This window comes from Ictalurus punctatus, chromosome 7 (assembly GCF_001660625.3).
Source record: "Ictalurus punctatus breed USDA103 chromosome 7, Coco_2.0, whole genome shotgun sequence".
NCBI classification, from domain to species: Eukaryota; Metazoa; Chordata; class Actinopteri; order Siluriformes; family Ictaluridae; genus Ictalurus; species Ictalurus punctatus.
In genome coordinates, this window is record NC_030422.2 from 13,084,603 (window position 1) to 13,108,162 (window position 23,560).

General features: G+C 39.1%; 1 protein-coding gene across 23 annotated transcripts in view; it reads left to right on the forward strand.

Annotated features, from left to right (window-relative positions):
• The window catches only part of ank2b (ankyrin 2b, neuronal), a 175,457-nt gene that overhangs the window by 146,058 nt on the left and 5,839 nt on the right, over positions 1 to 23,560 (forward strand). For 18 of the 23 annotated variants that reach the window (XM_053681249.1, XM_053681245.1, XM_053681253.1 and 15 more), the window contains 4 exons: positions 82 to 160; positions 19,869 to 19,952; positions 20,497 to 20,661; positions 20,749 to 20,928. In XM_053681249.1, coding sequence (XP_053537224.1) covers positions 82 to 160; positions 19,869 to 19,952; positions 20,497 to 20,661; positions 20,749 to 20,928 — 508 coding nt within the window. The other 5 variants (XM_053681241.1, XM_053681243.1, XM_053681242.1 and 2 more) reach the window with 4 other exon arrangements.

Consider the following 23,560-nt stretch of genomic DNA (forward strand, 5'->3'; position numbering starts at 1 on the left):
TCATTTGAAAAACTCACGCAGTCATTCATCAACTCAATAGCTTTAAAAATACTTTATTTTTAAAATCATATTTATTTGCAGGGTGGCTGCAGCAGGCTCAACACTGTCTGGTTTTGAGATGATTGGTCTAAGACAGCAGTTCCCTGGCACTGTCAAAAAAGTAAGTCCTTTCTTTACCCTGTACAAAACTACACCATGGAGGCTCCAGTCTCAACAATGTGGCCCATTTTACAAAGAGGAAGCTGTTTCCAAACTGCAATCAAAAATTCCATCACAGAGGTTAAATCCTATTTATGATGAGGCTCTACAAGAGTTAGGAGCAGCTGGGGGTCAATCTGAGCACATCCCTATTAATACATATATTGGAGAGAGCATTACATATACTGAATTACCCAGAGACTGCAGACAGAAGCAAAAAGAAATAATAATAATAACAGATTTTGAAGAGACATTGTTGGAATCTGAGCATAGTGAGGCAGATTTCAGTGAGCTATCGGTGGAGCTGACACAAGCACCTGAGGATTATGTTTCCCATTATGCGTCTCCCACATCACTTCCATTCTTTCAGAAATCTGACAAAATCACACTAGCACAAGCTTCATCAATAACAGAAAATCCACATTGTGAGATGGAAATACCAATCCCAAAAGCTGAGGCAAAATCTGTGTGTGAACTGCCAAGTAACCAAAGGCCAAGTGATGAGTACATGAAACACCATGTTGAGGAGATTTCTGATAAATTCTACAGAGCCCTGTTTGGTGAAGATCATGTGATGGCAAAGACTCTTGGAAAAGATATTACCAAAGTTACAGAGAGTTTTGAATCATCTGAACATCAGGGCATCTCTGTGAACAAAGTGGATGCAGCAGAGGCCTTAAATGTTGATCAAGTTGTTTCTGTATCCTCAGAAACAACCAACACAAATATTTCCACCAAGGAGCTGCAAAACATTAAGACAGTTTGTAGTTCACTCCCAAAACAGCTGTTGCCTTGGCATGAGGGTGAAATTGCAGCAAGTAATATTGACTCTATACTTATTAAGATGTCACCTGACTCAGCAACCGGGCAGACAAATTCTTTATCAAGTCCTATCATGGATGAGTCAGAATCTCTAAAGTTCAGTACTGAATTTGAAGTACACATACCCAAGTCAAAGCTTAGAGCAACAAATTCCCAGGACGAAACAAAATATTCTAGTGTCCTCTCTAAATCATTTTCAGACTACAGACCTTTCATGCAAGATTATTTGATGTATCCATCTGATTGTAGATCATCACCAGTTTCTGTATCTGAATATGAAGTTGACTTGGAAATATCTTTGCATGAATATAGTTCCTTATCGCCTGAATCTACAGTTTTACTACCACCAGACTCACCAATTCCATTTGACTATAGATCAGGCTCACTAGACTCATGTATGCTGATAGATGATTTGAGAGCATGTTCACCTGAATCTGTGACATCAGGTACTGAACAGAAACTACTCTCTCCTGATTCTCCCATACCTGATTTTAGACCACATTCACCTATACTACCAGTTTGTGAATACGCAGCACCAGAATTTACTATGCTTGTGGACATACATAGGATTTCTGATGACTCGGATCAGTTGTTCTCTTTTGACATGCATGAGTCAAACACTCAATTCTGTCCTCAAAGAGCTTTTTTAATGGTTGCTGATGAAATAGATAGACCAATTTCACCAGGATCATGGACTGAATGTGGATCACTTACACCTGAATCGAATGAATCTTTTTCTGTTGGCTCCTTTACCACTGAAAGGTTAGATAGAGAATTATCCACTGAGACTCCCCTGGACTCTGAGCATGGCCCTTGGACTTCTGATATCTTTTTGGATAGATCATCTGGCCCTGGATCAGCAATATCATTAAATGAGTATAGATCACTTACTTGTGATTCACCAATACTGAGTTTTACACCAGAAGTATCTGAGTATTTTACACAAGTGAAGGGATCTATATCATCATCACCTCAATCTGAGATGTCAGATTTAGGGTATGAATTGTCATCAGAATGGTTGTTTGACGGTCAGCCATCATCTCCTGAATCAGCAGCATCTGTCAATGAACGGAAATGCCTTTCCCCTGATTCACCTCTACCTAGCTTTGTTCAAAATGTATATGAATTCATGCCTATAAAAGAATGTAGATCTGTATCACCAAAATCTGATCTTTCAGACCAAGAATGTAAGCTTATTTCAGAGGAATGTCGACCTTTGTCACCTGATTCATTTTCATGTGTAAATGAACACATACCTCTTTCACCTGATTCCACAATACCAAGCTTTTCAGTACCAGTTTGTGAATTGTATGCATCATTAGGCTATCAATCTGAATCACTTGCTTCAGATCTTTCAGACAGAGAGCACAAATTGATCTCAGCCACGGGAATATTGTTTGAGAATCGGTCATCTTCACCAGATTCAGTATCATCACTAAATGTCCTTGGACCACTTTCCCCAGATTTAATACTACCTGAATATAAAAAGAAAGGGACTGATTGTGATTTCTCACTGCATATCCATGAAATAGCTTCATTTCAGACAGAATTATCAAATGTTCTTACGTCTTACGAAGCTGAACCTAAGTCATTACAAAGCCATTGTTTCAGGCAGCAATCCCCTGAGTTTTTGGAAACTGATAACTGCTTAAATAAATATGCTTTAGAGGGCCTGTTACTTCCTGATTCTACCAAACATTTAAGCAAACAAACTTCACAAATGGAATCGAAAAATGCAACACAAGAAAAAGGAAATGCCCAGCTACATGAAGAGGTTGAAACTACTCTGACACACAGGCTTAGCAGTCCCAAAGTTGGGAAATCAAGTATGCTATTAAAAGGGGCGGATGCTCAACCCTTAACCACAGATCTATGTGACTCTGTGTCCAATGATGAACCGAAAATAATTGGGTTGCCAGAAGCTAGGTGTAGCGTAACAGGGCAAATCCAAAATCCATTTAATATTGAAACAATCTTGACCAAGGAAAGTGAAGTTGCAGCCACTAAGAGAAAAGTTCAGAATCTTATGAGTAAAGTGCATGATCCCCAGTACAAAGGTAAAACATTCTGCCCTAACACTACTGTTTTTGAATACAGTGTGACAGTAGAAGAGAATAGACCATTATCACCTGTTTCAACTATATGTCAGTTCAGACCATTTTTTACTGAGAGTGGTTTACCAGTTTCTGTATACAGATCATGTTCACCTGAATCAATATGTTCCAAGTCAATAGAAAATGAATCATTTGCTGGAGACCTGTTTGATGTCAAGCAAAGGTCTGAGTCACTTGACTCATTTCAATCAAAAGCTGATGCTAGACCCCTTAACCCTGACTCCATCCCAGAGTACAGGCCTATGTCAACTGAATCTAGAATCTTGGATTCAGATATTAGAGGATCTTCACCAGATTCAGTTAGCTCATGTAGACCACTGTCTCCAGATTCACCAATACCACAGTATTCAGGATTGTTCTGTGAGTTAATGCCAGTAAGAGGACATAGACCATCCTCTCCTGAGTCTTTGGCTCCAGATATAGATTATGATGAAGATGATGAATATGAGTTAAATGCTGTTACTGAGACACTTTCTGGGGCATCATCACTGGATTCCATGAAATCAGCAGATGAGAATAGACCATTATCACCCGACTCGCCAATACAGCAGTTCAGACCATTTTTTCCTGAAAGTAGTTTGCCCGTTTCTGGATATAGATCATGTTCACCTGAATCAGTGTGTTCCAGTTCAGTAGAACATGGATCATTTCCTGGAGACTTGTTTATTATTGGAGAAAGGTTAGTGTCACCTGAATCGATGATTTTGGCATCAGACATTAGAGGATCTTCACCAGATTCAGTTAGAGCATGTAGACCACTATCTCCAGATTCACCAATACCACAGTATTCAGGATTGTTCTGTGAGTTAATACCTGTAAGAGGACATAGACCATCCTCTCCTGAGTCTTTGGCTCCAGATATAGGTTATGATGAAGATGATGAATATGAGTTAAATGCTGTTTCTGAGACATTTTCTAGGACATCATCACCTGATTCCATGAAATCAGCAGATGAGAATAGACCATTATCACCTGACTCGCCAATACAGCAGTTCAGACCATTTTTTCCTGAGAGTCATTTGCCAGTTTCTGGATATAGATCATGTTCACCTGAATCAGTGTGTTCCAGTTCAGTAGAACATGGATCATTTCCTGGAGACTTGTTTATTATTGGAGAAAGGTTAGTGTCACCTGAATCGATGATTTTGGCATCAGACATTAGAGGATCTTCACCAGATTCAGTTAGCGCATGTAGACCACTATCTCCAGATTCACCAATACCACAGTATTCAGGATTGTTCTGTGAGTTAATACCTGTAAGAGGACATAGACCATCCTCTCCTGAGTCTTTGGCTCCAGATATAGGTTATGATGAAGATGATGAATATGAGTTAAATGCTGTTTCTGAGACATTTTCTAGGACATCATCACCTGATTCCATGAAATCAGCAGATGAGAATAGTCCATTATCACCTGACTCTCCAATACAGCAGTTCAGACCATTTTTTCCTGAAAGTAGTTTGCCCATTTCTGGATATAGATCATGTTCACCTGAATCAGTGTGTTCCAGTTCAGTAGAACATGGATCATTTCCTGGAGACTTGTTTATTATTGGAGAAAGGTTAGTGTCACCTGAATCGATGATTTTGGCATCAGACAATAGAGGATCTTCACCAGATTCAGTTAGCGCATGTAGACCACTATCTCCAGATTCACCAATACCACAGTATTCAGGATTGTTCTGTGAGTTAATACCTGTAAGAGGACATAGACCATCCTCTCCTGAGTCTTTGGCTCCAGATATAGGTTATGATGAAGATGATGAATATGAGTTAAATGCTGTTACTGAGACACTCTCTAGGGCATCATCACTGGATTCCATGAAATCAGCAGATGAGAATAGACCATTATCACCCGACTCACCAATACAGCAGTTCAGACCATTTTATCCTGAAAGCAGTTTGCCCATTTCTGGATATAGATCATGTTCACCTGAATCAGTGTGTTCCAATTCAATAGAACATGAATCATCTCCTGGAGACTTGTTCATTGTTGAGCAAAGGCCAGGGTCACCTGATTCAGTTCAGACAGAATTTGAAGCTAGAGCCCTTAGTCCAGACTCCATCCCAGAGTACAGACCTATGTCACCTGAATCTATGATCTTGGCATCCGATATTAGAGGATCTTCACCAGATTCATTTAGTGCATGTAGCCCACTATCTCCAGATTCACCAATACCACAGTATTCAGGATTGTTCTGTGAGTTAATGCCAGTAAGACGACATAGACCGTCCTTTCCTGAGTCTTTGGCTTCAGATAAAAATTATGTTGAAGATGATGATTATGCGTTAAATGCTGTTTCTGAGACACTTTCTAGGGCATCATCACCTGATTCCTTGAAATCAGCAGATGAGAATAGACCATTATCACCTGACTCGCCAATACTGCAGTTCAGACCATTTTTTCCTGAGAGTCATTTGCCAGTTTCTGGATATAGATCATGTTCACCTGAATCAGTGTGTTCCAGTTCAGCAGAACATGGATCATTTCCTGGAGACTTGTTTATTATTGGAGAAAGGTTAGTGTCACCTGAATCGATGATTTTGGCATCAGACATTAGAGGATCTTCACCAGATTCAGTTAGCGCATGTAGATCACTATCTCCAGATTCACCAATACCACAGTATTCAGGATTGTTCTGTGAGTTAATACCTGTAAGAGGACATAGACCATCCTCTCCTGAGTCTTTGGCTCCAGATATAGGTTATGATGAAGATGATGAATATGAGTTAAATGCTGTTACTGAGACATTTTCTAGGACATCATCACCTGATTCCATGAAATCAGCAGATGAGAATAGTCCATTATCACCTGACTCTCCAATACAGCAGTTCAGACCATTTTTTCCTGAGAGTCATTTGCCAGTTTCTGGATATAGATCATGTTCACCTGAATCAGTGTGTTCCAGTTCAGTAGAACATGGATCATTTCCTGGAGACTTGTTTATTATTGGAGAAAGGTTAGTGTCACCTGAATCGATGATTTTGGCATCAGACATTAGAGGATCTTCACCAGATTCAGTTAGCGCATGTAGACCACTATCTCCAGATTCACCAATACCACAGTATTCAGGATTGTTCTGTGAGTTAATACCTGTAAGAGGACATAGACCATCCTCTCCTGAGTCTTTGGCTCCAGATATAGGTTATGATGAAGATGATGAATATGAGTTAAATGCTGTTACTGAGACACTTTCTAGGGCATCATCACTGGATTCCATGAAATCAGCAGATGAGAATAGACCATTATCACCCGACTCGCCAATACAGCAGTTCAGACCATTTTATCCTGAAAGCAGTTTGCCCATTTCTGGATATAGATCATGTTCACCTGAATCAGTGTGTTCCAATTCAATAGAACATGAATCATCTCCTGGAGACTTGTTCATTGTTGAGCAAAGGCCAGGGTCACCTGATTCAGTTCAGACAGAATTTGAAGCTAGAGCCCTTAGTCCAGACTCCATCCCAGAGTACAGACCTATGTCACCTGAATCTATGATCTTGGCATCCGATATTAGAGGATCTTCACCAGATTCATTTAGTGCATGTAGCCCACTATCTCCAGATTCACCAATACCACAGTATTCAGGATTGTTCTGTGAGTTAATGCCAGTAAGACGACATAGACCGTCCTCTCCTGAGTCTTTGGCTTCAGATATAGGTTATGATGAAGATGATGAATATGAGTTAAATGCTGTTACTGAGACATTTTCTAGGACATCATCACCTGATTCCATGAAATCAGCAGATGAGAATAGTCCATTATCACCTGACTCTCCAATACAGCAGTTCAGACCATTTTTTCCTGAGAGTCATTTGCCAGTTTCTGGATATAGATCATGTTCACCTGAATCAGTGTGTTCCAGTTCAGTAGAACATGGATCATTTCCTGGAGACTTGTTTATTATTGGAGAAAGGTTAGTGTCACCTGAATCGATGATTTTGGCATCAGACATTAGAGGATCTTCACCAGATTCAGTTAGCGCATGTAGACCACTATCTCCAGATTCACCAATACCACAGTATTCAGGATTGTTCTGTGAGTTAATACCTGTAAGAGGACATAGACCATCCTCTCCTGAGTCTTTGGCTCCAGATATAGGTTATGATGAAGATGATGAATATGAGTTAAATGCTGTTACTGAGACACTTTCTAGGGCATCATCACTGGATTCCATGAAATCAGCAGATGAGAATAGACCATTATCACCCGACTCGCCAATACAGCAGTTCAGACCATTTTATCCTGAAAGCAGTTTGCCCATTTCTGGATATAGATCATGTTCACCTGAATCAGTGTGTTCCAATTCAATAGAACATGAATCATCTCCTGGAGACTTGTTCATTGTTGAGCAAAGGCCAGGGTCACCTGATTCAGTTCAGACAGAATTTGAAGCTAGAGCCCTTAGTCCAGACTCCATCCCAGAGTACAGACCTATGTCACCTGAATCTATGATCTTGGCATCCGATATTAGAGGATCTTCACCAGATTCATTTAGTGCATGTAGCCCACTATCTCCAGATTCACCAATACCACAGTATTCAGGATTGTTCTGTGAGTTAATGCCAGTAAGACGACATAGACCGTCCTCTCCTGAGTCTTTGGCTTCAGATAAAAATTATGATGAAGATGATGATTATGCATTAAATGCTGTTTCTGAGACACTTTCTAGGGCATCATCACCTGATTCCTTGAAATCAGCAGATGAGAATAGACCATTATCACCTGACTCGCCAATACTGCAGTTCAGACCATTTTTTCCTGAGAGTCATTTGCCAGTTTCTGGATATAGATCATGTTCACCTGAATCAGTGTGTTCCAGTTCAGCAGAACATGGATCATTTCCTGGAGACTTGTTTATTATTGGAGAAAGGTTAGTGTCACCTGAATCGATGATTTTGGCATCAGACATTAGAGGATCTTCACCAGATTCAGTTAGCGCATGTAGATCACTATCTCCAGATTCACCAATACCACAGTATTCAGGATTGTTCTGTGAGTTAATACCTGTAAGAGGACATAGACCATCCTCTCCTGAGTCTTTGGCTCCAGATATAGGTTATGATGAAGATGATGAATATGAGTTAAATGCTGTTACTGAGACATTTTCTAGGACATCATCACCTGATTCCATGAAATCAGCAGATGAGAATAGTCCATTATCACCTGACTCTCCAATACAGCAGTTCAGACCATTTTTTCCTGAGAGTCATTTGCCAGTTTCTGGATATAGATCATGTTCACCTGAATCAGTGTGTTCCAGTTCAGTAGAACATGGATCATTTCCTGGAGACTTGTTTATTATTGGAGAAAGGTTAGTGTCACCTGAATCGATGATTTTGGCATCAGACATTAGAGGATCTTCACCAGATTCAGTTAGCGCATGTAGACCACTATCTCCAGATTCACCAATACCACAGTATTCAGGATTGTTCTGTGAGTTAATACCTGTAAGAGGACATAGACCATCCTCTCCTGAGTCTTTGGCTCCAGATATAGGTTATGATGAAGATGATGAATATGAGTTAAATGCTGTTACTGAGACACTTTCTAGGGCATCATCACTGGATTCCATGAAATCAGCAGATGAGAATAGACCATTATCACCCGACTCGCCAATACAGCAGTTCAGACCATTTTATCCTGAAAGCAGTTTGCCCATTTCTGGATATAGATCATGTTCACCTGAATCAGTGTGTTCCAATTCAATAGAACATGAATCATCTCCTGGAGACTTGTTCATTGTTGAGCAAAGGCCAGGGTCACCTGATTCAGTTCAGACAGAATTTGAAGCTAGAGCCCTTAGTCCAGACTCCATCCCAGAGTACAGACCTATGTCACCTGAATCTATGATCTTGGCATCCGATATTAGAGGATCTTCACCAGATTCATTTAGTGCATGTAGCCCACTATCTCCAGATTCACCAATACCACAGTATTCAGGATTGTTCTGTGAGTTAATGCCAGTAAGACGACATAGACCGTCCTCTCCTGAGTCTTTGGCTTCAGATAAAAATTATGATGAAGATGATGATTATGCATTAAATGCTGTTTCTGAGACACTTTCTAGGGCATCATCACCTGATTCCTTGAAATCAGCAGATGAGAATAGACCATTATCACCTGACTCGCCAATACTGCAGTTCAGACCATTTTTTCCTGAGAGTCATTTGCCAGTTTCTGGATATAGATCATGTTCACCTGAATCAGTGTGTTCCAGTTCAGCAGAACATGGATCATTTCCTGGAGACTTGTTTATTATTGGAGAAAGGTTAGTGTCACCTGAATCGATGATTTTGGCATCAGACATTAGAGGATCTTCACCAGATTCAGTTAGCGCATGTAGATCACTATCTCCAGATTCACCAATACCACAGTATTCAGGATTGTTCTGTGAGTTAATACCTGTAAGAGGACATAGACCATCCTCTCCTGAGTCTTTGGCTCCAGATATAGGTTATGATGAAGATGATGAATATGAGTTAAATGCTGTTACTGAGACATTTTCTAGGACATCATCACCTGATTCCATGAAATCAGCAGATGAGAATTGTCCATTATCACCTGACTCTCCAATACAGCAGTTCAGACCATTTTTTCCTGAGAGTCATTTGCCAGTTTCTGGATATAGATCATGTTCACCTGAATCAGTGTGTTCCAGTTCAGTAGAACATGGATCATTTCCTGGAGACTTGTTTATTATTGGAGAAAGGTTAGTGTCACCTGAATCGATGATTTTGGCATCAGACATTAGAGGATCTTCACCAGATTCAGTTAGCGCATGTAGACCACTATCTCCAGATTCACCAATACCACAGTATTCAGGATTGTTCTGTGAGTTAATACCTGTAAGAGGACATAGACCATCCTCTCCTGAGTCTTTGGCTCCAGATATAGGTTATGATGAAGATGATGAATATGAGTTAAATGCTGTTACTGAGACACTTTCTAGGGCATCATCACTGGATTCCATGAAATCAGCAGATGAGAATAGACCATTATCACCCGACTCGCCAATACAGCAGTTCAGACCATTTTATCCTGAAAGCAGTTTGCCCATTTCTGGATATAGATCATGTTCACCTGAATCAGTGTGTTCCAATTCAATAGAACATGAATCATCTCCTGGAGACTTGTTCATTGTTGAGCAAAGGCCAGGGTCACCTGATTCAGTTCAGACAGAATTTGAAGCTAGAGCCCTTAGTCCAGACTCCATCCCAGAGTATAGACCTATGTCACCTGAATCTATGATCTTGGCATCCGATATTACAGGATCTTCACCAGATTCATTTAGTGCATTTAGCCCACTATCTCCAGATTCACCAATACCACAGTATTCAGGATTGTTCTGTGAGTTAATGCCAGTAAGACGACATAGACCGTCCTCTCCTGAGTCTTTGGCTTCAGATAAAAATTATGATGAAGATGATGATTATGCGTTAAATGCTGTTTCTGAGACACTTTCTAGGGCATCATCACCTGATTCCTTGAAATCAGCAGATGAGAATAGACCATTATCACCTGACTCGCCAACACTGCAGTTCAGACCATTTTTTCCTGAGAGTCATTTGCCAGTTTCTGGATATAGATCATGTTCACCTGAATCAGTGTGTTCCAGTTCAGTAGAACATGGATCATTTCCTGGAGACTTGTTTATTATTGGAGAAAGGTTAGTGTCACCTGAATCGATGATTTTGGCATCAGACATTAGAGGATCTTCACCAGATTCAGTTAGCGCATGTAGACCACTATCTCCAGATTCACCAATACCACAGTATTCAGGATTGTTCTGTGAGTTAATACCTGTAAGAGGACATAGACCATCCTCTCCTGAGTCTTTGGCTCCAGTTATAGGTTATGATGAAGATGATGAATATGAGTTAAATGCTGTTACTGAGACACTTTCTAGGGCATCATCACTGGATTCCATGAAATCAGCAGATGAGAATAGACCATTATCACCCGACTCGCCAATACAGCAGTTCAGACCATTTTATCCTGAAAGCAGTTTGCCCATTTCTGGATATAGATCATGTTCACCTGAATCAGTGTATTCCAATTCAATAGAACATGAATCATCTCCTGGAGACTTGTTCATTGTTGAGCAAAGGCCAGGGTCACCTGATTCAGTTCAGACAGAATTTGAAGCTAGAGCCCTTAGTCCAGACTCCATCCCAGAGTATAGACCTATGTCACCTGAATCTATGATCTTGGCATCCGATATTAGAGGATCTTCACCAGATTCATTTAGTGCATGTAGCCCACTATCTCCAGATTCACCAATACCACAGTATTCAGGATTGTTCTGTGAGTTAATGCCAGTAAGACGACATAGACCATCCTCTCCTGAGTCTTTGGCTCCAGATATAGGTTATGATGAAGATGATGAATATGAGTTAAATGCTGTTACTGAGACATTTTCTAGGACATCATCACCTGATTCCATGAAATCAGCAGATGAGAATAGTCCATTATCACCTGACTCTCCAATACAGCAGTTCAGACCATTTTTTCCTGAGAGTCATTTGCCAGTTTCTGGATATAGATCATGTTCACCTGAATCAGTGTGTTCCAGTTCAGTAGAACATGGATCATTTCCTGGAGACTTGTTTATTATTGGAGAAAGGTTAGTGTCACCTGAATCGATGATTTTGGCATCAGACATTAGAGGATCTTCACCAGATTCAGTTAGCGCATGTAGACCACTATCTCCAGATTCACCAATACCACAGTATTCAGGATTGTTCTGTGAGTTAATTCCTGTAAGAGGACATAGACCATCCTCTCCTGAGTCTTTGGCTCCAGATATAGGTTATGATGAAGATGATGAATATGAGTTAAATGCTGTTACTGAGACACTTTCTAGGGCATCATCACTGGATTCCATGAAATCAGCAGATGAGAATAGACCATTATCACCCGACTCGCCAATACAGCAGTTCAGACCATTTTATCCTGAAAGCAGTTTGCCCATTTCTGGATATAGATCATGTTCACCTGAATCAGTGTGTTCCAATTCAATAGAACATGAATCATCTCCTGGAGACTTGTTCATTGTTGAGCAAAGGCCAGGGTCACCTGATTCAGTTCAGACAGAATTTGAAGCTAGAGCCCTTAGTCCAGACTCCATCCCAGAGTACAGACCTATGTCACCTGAATCTATGATCTTGGCATCCGATATTAGAGGATCTTCACCAGATTCATTTAGTGCATGTAGCCCACTATCTCCAGATTCACCAATACCACAGTATTCAGGATTGTTCTGTGAGTTAATGCCAGTAAGACGACATAGACCGTCCTCTCCTGAGTCTTTGGCTTCAGATAAAAATTATGATGAAGATGATGATTATGCATTAAATGCTGTTTCTGAGACACTTTCTAGGGCATCATCACCTGATTCCTTGAAATCAGCAGATGAGAATAGACCATTATCACCTGACTCGCCAATACTGCAGTTCAGACCATTTTTTCCTGAGAGTCATTTGCCAGTTTCTGGATATAGATCATGTTCACCTGAATCAGTGTGTTCCAGTTCAGCAGAACATGGATCATTTCCTGGAGACTTGTTTATTATTGGAGAAAGGTTAGTGTCACCTGAATCGATGATTTTGGCATCAGACATTAGAGGATCTTCACCAGATTCAGTTAGCGCATGTAGATCACTATCTCCAGATTCACCAATACCACAGTATTCAGGATTGTTCTGTGAGTTAATACCTGTAAGAGGACATAGACCATCCTCTCCTGAGTCTTTGGCTCCAGATATAGGTTATGATGAAGATGATGAATATGAGTTAAATGCTGTTACTGAGACATTTTCTAGGACATCATCACCTGATTCCATGAAATCAGCAGATGAGAATAGTCCATTATCACCTGACTCTCCAATACAGCAGTTCAGACCATTTTTTCCTGAGAGTCATTTGCCAGTTTCTGGATATAGATCATGTTCACCTGAATCAGTGTGTTCCAGTTCAGTAGAACATGGATCATTTCCTGGAGACTTGTTTATTATTGGAGAAAGGTTAGTGTCACCTGAATCGATGATTTTGGCATCAGACATTAGAGGATCTTCACCAGATTCAGTTAGCGCATGTAGACCACTATCTCCAGATTCACCAATACCACAGTATTCAGGATTGTTCTGTGAGTTAATACCTGTAAGAGGACATAGACCATCCTCTCCTGAGTCTTTGGCTCCAGATATAGGTTATGATGAAGATGATGAATATGACTTAAATGCTGTTACTGAGACACTTTCTAGGGCATCATCACTGGATTCCATGAAATCAGCAGATGAGAATAGACCATTATCACCCGACTCGCCAGTACAGCAGTTCAGACCATTTTATCCTGAAAGCAGTTTGCCCATTTCTGGATATAGATCATGTTCACCTGAACCAGTGTGTTCCAATTCAATAGAACATGAATCATCTCCTGGAGACTTGTTCATTGTTGAGCAAAGGCCAGGGTCACCTGATTCAGTTCAGACAGAATTTGAAGCTAGAGCCCTTAGTCCAGACTCCATCCCAGAGTATAGACCTATGTCACCTGAATCTATGATCTTGGCATCCGATATTACAGGATCTTCACCAGATTCATTTAGTGCATTTAGCCCACTATCTCCAGATTCACCAATACCACAGTATTCAGGATTGTTCTGTGAGTTAATGCCAGTAAGACGACATAGACCATCCTCTCCTGAGTCTTTGGCTTCAGATAAAAATTATGATGAAGATGATGATTATGCGTTAAATGCTGTTTCTGAGACACTTTCTAGGGCATCATCACCTGATTCCATGAAATCAGCAGATGAGAATAGTCCATTATCACCTGACTCGCCAACACTGCAGTTCAGACCATTTTTTCTTGAGAGTCATTTGCCAGTTTCTGGATATAGATCATGTTCACCTGAATCAGTGTGTTCCAGTTCAGTAGAACATGGATCATTTCCTGGAGACTTGTTCATTGTTAGTGAAAGGCCAGAGTCACCTGACTCAGTTCAATCAGAATTTGAAGCTAGATCTCTGAGCCCTGACTCCCTCCCAGAGTACAGGCCTATGTCACCTGAATCTATGATCTTGGCATCAGACATAAGAGGATCTTCCCCAGATTCAGTTAGCACATGTAGGCCACTGTCTCCAGATTCACCAATACCACAGTACTCAACAATGTTGGTTGATTTAGTGTCAGTAACAGGACATAGATCTTCCTCTCCTGAATCTCTGCCTTCAGATGAAGATTATGAGTTTAATGTTTTCAGTGCTTCACCTTCTAATTATAGACCTTATAGACCAGATTCACCTGATTCAGTAATATCAGCAAATGAAAATAGACCACCATTACCTGACTCACCTATTCCAGAATTTCAGACATCAGTATCTTCAGAAACTATTGAATGTAAAGGTTTTGAAGGAGATATATTTACCGCTGAACAAAGAAGAGAGTCATTTGATTCATCTGGACCTATGTCATATCCTCAATTTCAAGAGACTATCAAAATGCTGCCTGAATACAAACTTGTATACAAAACGATTCCTTTGAACCTTATAGCTCACATACACGACCCGCATTACAAGGGTGAAATGTTCAGTCCCAAAACAGGTGTGTTTGAGTATACTGGCTGTAGAATGGAAATTGTTCAGACTAGCAAAATGGATGAGTCTAATGGCATCATTGACCAAGACACTTATAAAATACCAGCTCTTACTCATGAGCCTTCACAAATCTTAATGCAAACCCACAAGATTCTGACTATACCTCTTTCTGAAAATCAAACAGCATTCTCAGCTTTATCCTTAACACAGTCAAGGAAATATAATAGGGAATCTTTTGAATTTCCTGAAGAAAACTCTGCTGATTCTATATCATGGTATATATCTGAGGGGCGTGAATATCTGGAACTTTCAGATGACTGCAGAGCTTCATCACCAGAATCTATTAGATCTGTAAATGAATTTAGACCTCTCACTCCTGATTCACCCATACCTGAGCATATGACTTTATTACCTTATACAATGCTTTTTCAGTATGAAAGTCGACCCCCTTCCCCAGAGTCTGTGTCTTCTGTAAATGAATTTCGAAGACTTTCCCCAGACTCTCCTATACCTGAATTCTTAGCCTCTTCTCCAGTTCCATATGAACATAATGTTCAATTTAGGCAATTGTCAGAGACAAATTTAATACATATATCACCAGTAATGTGTGATTTACAAGAATTTGATGTAACTTGGACGTCTTCAGAATATGGATCACTTTGGAGACCGGAGACTGAACAAAGGCCAGTATCACCTGGTTATGAATTGTCAGAATGCGATTCAAAATCATTGTCATCTCCCACTTTTTCCTTTGAGTCTACATGCAGATGTCCATCTCCTGAAGCACTCAGAGAAATAGAACCCACTGTATCTCTTATAGCTGACTCTCTGATATTTGATGCAGATTGCCGCCCAGAATCCCCTGAGTCAGTAACATCTCAAACACAGTGCAAAGACTCCATGCCAGACAACAAATCTCACTGGGAAAGTGATGTTGCATTGCTGCCTGTTATGATAAATGAACAGTATAGGCCAGAAACTGAGATGATTTCTGAATCAGACCTGGCAAAATCAGCACAGAGCCAGGGGAATTTCAATTATGTATTAAATAGTTGTAGTAGAACACTGCCCTGCTGGCATGAATTTGTCTTGGAACCAGAACAAGAGGAAAAGATTAGCGAAACCAGAGAGGCACCCCCTCCAGTGATGAACAAAGTAAAGAAAATGTCTGCAGGTGATGGAGATGGCAGAAGTATTTTAAGCATCCAAGGAGATCATCAGGGAATTAAGATAGTTAAACAGGAATTGGAGCTTCAGCACAAGCATTGTCCCGAAGAAAGATCTGACAGCCCCACCTCCGAAAAAGGCCAGCCGGAATTAAAAACAAGGGTAAGCAGCAAAGCATGCCACCCTGGTTTAGTTGCAGTGTATGAAACCTGGGAGAAATCCTATATAGTTTGCCATGACAGAAAGATCTTTTTGATTCTTCTTGATCCACTAACAGATTCACCCAGAATGTGAATTCACCCTTAGGGATTGTACAATTAGTATAGTGAATTCTGTGAATGCCATCTAACATGTTCTGAGACCTTCCAAAAGGGTTTATATCTAAGACCTGCATGGTTAATTGTGAAATGAAACAATTCTCGAATATAAAACAAGTCTTGTGTGATTTGGTGTTCTCAGTACATAGTGCAATTACCCTGAGTGCGCATGTGTCTGCATGAATCTGATGTAAATAGCGTAATAAAGACTGTATCTGATTTCATGCTCATCCTACCTTTCAGGCTCTGCAGGATAAAGATTCAGAAAAGGACATTCAGTTGAAAAAACAGAATATAGAAATAAAAAATAAAAATACCAGTGTCAGTGAGGAAGACTCCTCACAATTCCAAAACCAAGGTGACATTGTGACCATTTTAGAACAAAAAGCAAATGTGTCTTCTTTGACCAGTGAAGGTAACATACAACAAGGTATATGTCACCCAAAGTCACTACACTATATACCTGAGGGAAGAACAGTTGTTAGTAATGATCTGGAAAATGTACGTCCCATGATATCACTCAATCAGTCACTTGAGCATCCAAAGGAAACATCTGGATTATGTCGAATATGTACAACTCCTTTCCACTTCAATCACCAACAATCTCACAGGACAGTAACTCCTAATGTATCCATTTCAGGTTATCCTTCCTCTGACTGCAGAGATGTGATGTCAAGATCTGTGAGAACACCATTTTTAGGCAGTAGAATGTTACCCACTGATCTGGGTTCTGTGACACCTGTGTCTAGTGAATTGTGTTCTAACCAAGAGCTATCTACTAATTCACAGTTCTCCATTGAGAAAGAGTGTTTTGAGAGTTTTCATCATGTAATTTCTGAATTTGAGAAAACAGTCTCTCCACTTAGTACTGATGACCCAAAGTTAGTGTCCAGTGAAATATGGTCCATGGAAACTGCTTTGGCTCCTACTTCATCTGAGATATCTCAATCTAAAAATGAGAGGTTGATGGATGTTGATCTGAAATCCAAGCCAAGGCCTGTCCAAGCTGATAGTTTAGACTCAGATACTGAGTTCTTTGATTGTCAACAAACCTTTTCAGATGCATCTGAACCAGAGCTGAAATCAGAAGAACTCTTTGATTCTGAGACTGTTTACCATGTTGAAGAATCCCTATCTTTACCAAACACTCCAGCCTATGACTATTTGTCAGCCACGCCCAAAATAACAGAAAAGTCAGAATTAGACAGTGAAGATAGCCCAAGGCCAGTATCCTGGGGAAGTGAGGAAATTGATTTGCCCATTGTTCTTGAACCAGAGGATGAATCTGAATCTGTAGGTGAGCATGATGAAGACATAGCATATCCTTATGGGTATGCAGGTGAGCACTCCTATGCTGAAGAGCTACCTCCAAGGCAGGGAGGCCAATATGATGAAGACGATGATTCTCTAGGAAGGGTAAGCCTTTGAGCATGAGTGAAACTAGAGTTTGAACAGTTTGCTTGCCAGGTTGAGTGTAGCTGTGCCATGAGTGAATTTAACATACTGACCTGCTCATAACGTGACGTTTTTCTTAATATATTTATTAGCATGCACAAATTTGACATCTGAGTGGTGCAACATTGATGGATGACACATAACTACTCAGTACAGAGAAAGTGCCCATGAAAAACTATGAGGGCCTGATTTTATTCCATATTACGTTATCCAAATTATTTCCTTTTGAAACAGGTAGGCAGGGAGGGGATGAGATTGAAGAGCTTGACTGATTTCCACAACAGCCAGTTAGAGAAATGCCACACCTCATGCCAAATTAAACAAGACTCAGCTGTGGCTCAGCAAAGCAGCTAAATCAGATGCCATAAATTTAAATACAGCTTGTTTTCACTTGAACAGGATGCCGCACTACCGACTTGCCCACTGCAACTTTGTCATATTCTGTACCGTAGAGCATAGACTTCCTACCATGGTACCTCGGATTGATTGGGCAGTGAGAGAATTAGGCCATCCACGGGAGAGAGGGAAAGGACTGCAGTTTGACAATAGGTGGTAAAATAAAACTATCAAGAAACAAGCTTTTTGGACAATCTCTCTCTCCATATCCCTCTCTCTCTCTCTCACATACACTCACATACCACTGTTTAACATGTACACTCATTATCTGTATATTAAACTGTAGAGGGAATGAGTGCAGGCACACACACACATAAACTCCAACCATCTTCCCCCAACAGCAAGGGATTATTTGGAAAGTGAATAACATGCAGGAAGCTGCACAACCACAACTACATAAATGATCATGTTTGATACTAACTTGTCCTACCCAGTTTGTTTACAGGGGCAGGACAAATGTGTTCTAGAGAGCATTTGATTTTGTGCAAATCATTACCAGTACAATTAAAAGAATATCTATCAAACACATATTTAAATTTCTAAATATATATGCGGTCTTATTTGTGTCTACAGGCATCTCATACAAAATACACTAATTTCGATTTTAAGAGGAGCTTAAATGTAATTCATGTGAATGACTTTCTCACCAAACTCACCTTCTGAACTTGATTACTGCCTTTTTTTTTATTATCCTTTGCCTGTTTTGTGCATAACAGCCTAAAATTCCACAGTAATGTATATTAACATTAAACAATCCTTATCCAGTATTTTGTCTAAAATAAAGCTGATGAAAAGAGAAAATACTAAAAATGGGCCTCATTTATCCGTCTTTAAGTTGTGTGTAAATGTTTAGTGTTCTTATGCGTAAATTCACACACTCAAGAGCATGAGTAGGACAGGAAAGTTTTTTTCACGAATGCCAAATCTTGTGTTATTTGTATAAACAATTTAAGAATAAATGTGTCTGTATCCAGCTTGATAAATGAGGCTCAATGAGAGCAACCCGCTAACATGAAATGCAAAAAGTGGTAAAACAGAAGCTGTGTAGTGCATTGGCTTGGCATGGTGTGACATGCAAGTATTTAAGAATATATATTATTTTTTCCCTCATAACAATGACACATTTTGGGTACTCAGGAAATAGCAGAGGAGCTAGGCTTGCTGTCGGATAGTTCAGAGGAAGAGGTGTTGACCACCCGAGTGGTACGGCGCAGAGTTATAATCCAGGTATTTGTTTAGATGTGCGAACAACTGTGGATGGACTGATTTTGCATTAAACTCTGACTTGTTTAAAGATAACATAAGTCACATTTGCTTTGCACTCTATCTATATACACTATCTATATATCTGGAAACATATCATTTATGTCATACTTGGCCATACATGAGACAAGGCCACTTTTTTTGGCGTGCTTTCCACAAAGACATTACATTTTGTTACAGTACATTAGCTGCATCTGGTCTGTTTGCAAAATATTGATCATGGTTAACATTGAAATAAGGTGGGTGTATACCTATTGGTGTTAATAAAGTACATTAGAGAAACTGGTAGGTGGTAAATACTAACAACATCTGTCAATAAAATATTTAATTTTAGTTACATTCTCATTTTTAAAGTGTTTTTAAAAATTTTATTGACTCAAATGACTTGCGTATCTTCATACTTCATACTAATTCATTGTGTGAATTTTAATATATCAGGCAGTCTGGGCTTTTCAAATATATATAAAATGTTAGACTACACACAGACTCTGTTTGTTCTGTTTAGTATCATTGATATTTAGTGTTTTGCTTTTATCTAGGGAGATGATTTTCCAGAAATTTCCCCTCACACAGTGACAGAGGAGCAATACACAGATGAGCATGGAAACATAGTCACCAAAAAGGTTAATTAATTAATAGTACTAATTTTAGTGTGGAGTAAAATTAATACTTTTATATTACAGTGCCTTGATTCTGGTGAAACTACAAATGTACCATTGGAGGAATAAAATGCAACATACAAAAAATATACAAATATTAATTGCATATAAATAAAAAATAATAAGACAAATTCTGCCCCAACATCTAACTTTATTTTAAGTTTTCTTTTGTATTGACCTGTAAGACTTCCTACTATCTTTCTGATTTTTATCACATCAGTTCTGGTATCAAAGCATTTTTTTATGTTATTTTATTCACTTCAGTGAACACTTCAGGTGTTTAATTACACACAGGTAACTACATGGTGCAATTAGTATTATTTCCCTATTTAATACTCTTTATTCATGTGTTGGTGTGCTGTAGCTACATTGGTTATTACACTGGAATAAAGGTACTTTAATGTTAATTGTACCATCCCAAAGTGCATACAGTCTGTTTTTTTTTTCCCTGTTCCATCCTTCCTTTGTCTATACTGATGCTGTTATGTCTTTTGCTGCATTCACACAGATCACAAGGAAAATCATCCGTAAGTATGTGTCTGCAGACGGAGTAGAGCGTGAAGAAGTGATGGTGGAGGGAGCTCAGCAAGAAGCTATCACTGTAGATGATGCTGATGGATTTTCCAAAGTGGTGAAAAGAACAGTAGTAAGGAGTGCTGGAGACCAGACCGAGGTATGTGTGTGTTTTCAGAACATATTTTCTGTCTTGAAAAAGCTTTGATAAGGTCTGCCATTTGAACTAAAATAGGTTGAATTTCAGGTTACATTTTCTGAGCCAGTTCCTGCAACAGCCTCTGAGTTTGAAGGAGAGAATGCCCAAGGTCGTAAAGTAAGCAAGGTCATCAAAACCATGGTGGTGCAGGGTGAGAGGATGGAAAAGCAAACTGGCGACCCCTTGTTGTCAGCAGACCTCCCTTCGGCAAAAAATGACTTTGAAAAGGTTCACAGCTGAATTTTATGGCATTTAATCAGATGCAATCTGTAAAATGTGTTACAACACAGCTTTGCACTATGTGAAACAATTCTGTGATTTCTATCATTTCAATCATCAATAATTTAACATAGTACTATTTCCCTCCCAAAACTTAAAACTGGACGATATCAGAAAACATCACTCTAACAAAAAAGGGTTAAATTTAGAAGCCCTAAAGGTTGTTCGCCTTGTCCCTCTTTAGCACAAGCTTCCAACCATGGTTTTGGAGAAGCCAGTTTTGCTAAATATACAGTACAGAGGTTCTCTAGGACCAAAGTTTCCTGCTCTTCAGGGACACTTAAAGATTCTATATAGAGTGTTCCAGGATGAAACCATTTAGTTAAAGTTATTAGAGGGATCCTCAAGGGTTTTTTAAAGGCTGCATTGCTTTCTATGCGTGTATATGCTCTTGGATTAGAGGGATCCTCATACACATATAAATGTAGAATATGCTATGGAAATGAGCTGTTCAATCATTTATTCAACAGAAATATCAATAGATGTGATATTCTTCTGTGGAAAAAGTAAGTATGCCCTTGGCCTCAGAAGCTAGTATTGACCCCTTTAGCAGAAATAACTTGTAGGTGTTTTGTATAATTGTCCACCATGCTTGCTGGAATTTGTGGCCACTCTTCCATGCAATATTCTTTCAGTTGCAAAATGTTTGAGGGTTTTCTTACATGTACTGCCCATTTCAAACCCCCCTACAACAATGGGATTCAAATCCGGGCATTGACTAAGCCATTCCATAACCCTCCATTTCTTCTTTTTGAGCCATTCCTTGTTGGATTTGCTAGTGTGCTTAGGATCATTATCCTGTTGAAAAGGTCCACTTTCAGTTCAACTTAAATTTTTGGACAGAAAGCCTCACATTATCTTCAAGCACTCTTTGATATGATGCAGAATTCATAGTTGAATCAATGAATGCAAGCTGTCCAGTCCCTGAGGAAGAGAAGCAACCCCAAACCATAACGTTTCCACCACAGTGCTTCACAGTTGGTATGAGGTGCTTCTCCTGAAAAGCTGTTTTTGGTCTGTGCCAAACAACTCTATCTTTGATTCATCCGTCCAGAGCACATTATTCCAAAAAGCCTGGTCTTTGCCAAATGCTCATTGGTAAAATGTAATCTTGCAAAGGCTTTTTCCTGGCATGCCTACCATGCAGGTCAAATCTCTTTCTGATTGTAGAAGCATGCACTTTGACACCAACAGTTGTAAGACTTACTAGCAGATCCTGTGATGAAATTTTGTGGTTCTTGGAGAATTCTTTTTGCATCAGACAGTCTGCTCTTGGACTGAATTTGCTGGGAAGGCCAGTCCTGGACAAATTGGCAGTTGTTTAAAATCTGTGCCATTTATAGATTATTTTCCTTACAGTGGAATGATGTATTTCAAAAAATTTGGAGATCATTTTAAAGCCCTTGCCAGACATATAGGCATCCATGACCTTTTTTCCTGAAGGCCTTACAGAACTCTTTAGATCTTGGTATGATGACACCACACACTTCAATAGCAAAGGGAACAGACACTAGATATGAGAGGGGTATAAATAAGATAGGTTCCACCTGCACTCCCTAGGCAGGTTCTAATCATTGGCACCGAATCTTGAACACCTGATTCTAATTTTATGGATTTGAAGGTGTGAGAAATGTAGGGGTTTACTTACTTTTTCCATGTGACTGATCTGTTTTTTGTTAATTTAAATTGTTACAGATACTACAAAATGTCCATTTTACGTGTCATTTGATAGTGTGAACTTTATTAATAGGCACTGTTTCAAAGAGAATCAAATGTTTGCTTGTCCAAATATGTCAAAAAAAACAACAACAATTATTTCCATGAGATGTACTTATTTTTTCCACATGACTTTATATATACGCATACAGGTTACTATTATACTATTTTTTTATACTCTATTTATATACAATGGGGTCTAGTGAGTGAAAAAAAATGCTTCTCTTTTGCCTTCTTTTCCAGTTTAATACAACAATTTTCATAACAATTTATATTACTGACAACAACTTGAGTGAAAAGTTTCTTCAGAGTTTCATAGTATTTGGTATGTCCTGTTTTTGATTTAATTACAGTATGCACTCGAGCTGGAATGGACTCCAGAAGTTTGTGCAAAAATTGTACTTATCCATTTTAGATCAAATCCATCTGGGTGTCGTCTGAACATGTGCTTTAATAGAAGAGATTAGACATGAGGAAAATCTGGCCTTTTGTACAAAGCCGTTAACATGGTCTATATTACAAACCTGCTTACATTTAAATAGGTACCTAGAAATAGTGCAGAATCTTGAACATTAAACATTCAAGATATTGAGTACATACATTCTTGGTTTTAAATATTTCAAAATTCTAAACCCTTTTGTTTATTTCCAATTTTAACTGAAAAAAAAATCCCAGATATTCGATGTTGTCCCAGACTTTCCAACTTCAGTGTAAACACTTTATATATATATATATATATATATATATATATATATATATATATATATATATATATATATATATATATATATATATATATATATATATATATATATATATATATATAACAAAATAAATAAATAAAAAAGTTTTTAAATTTTTTTTT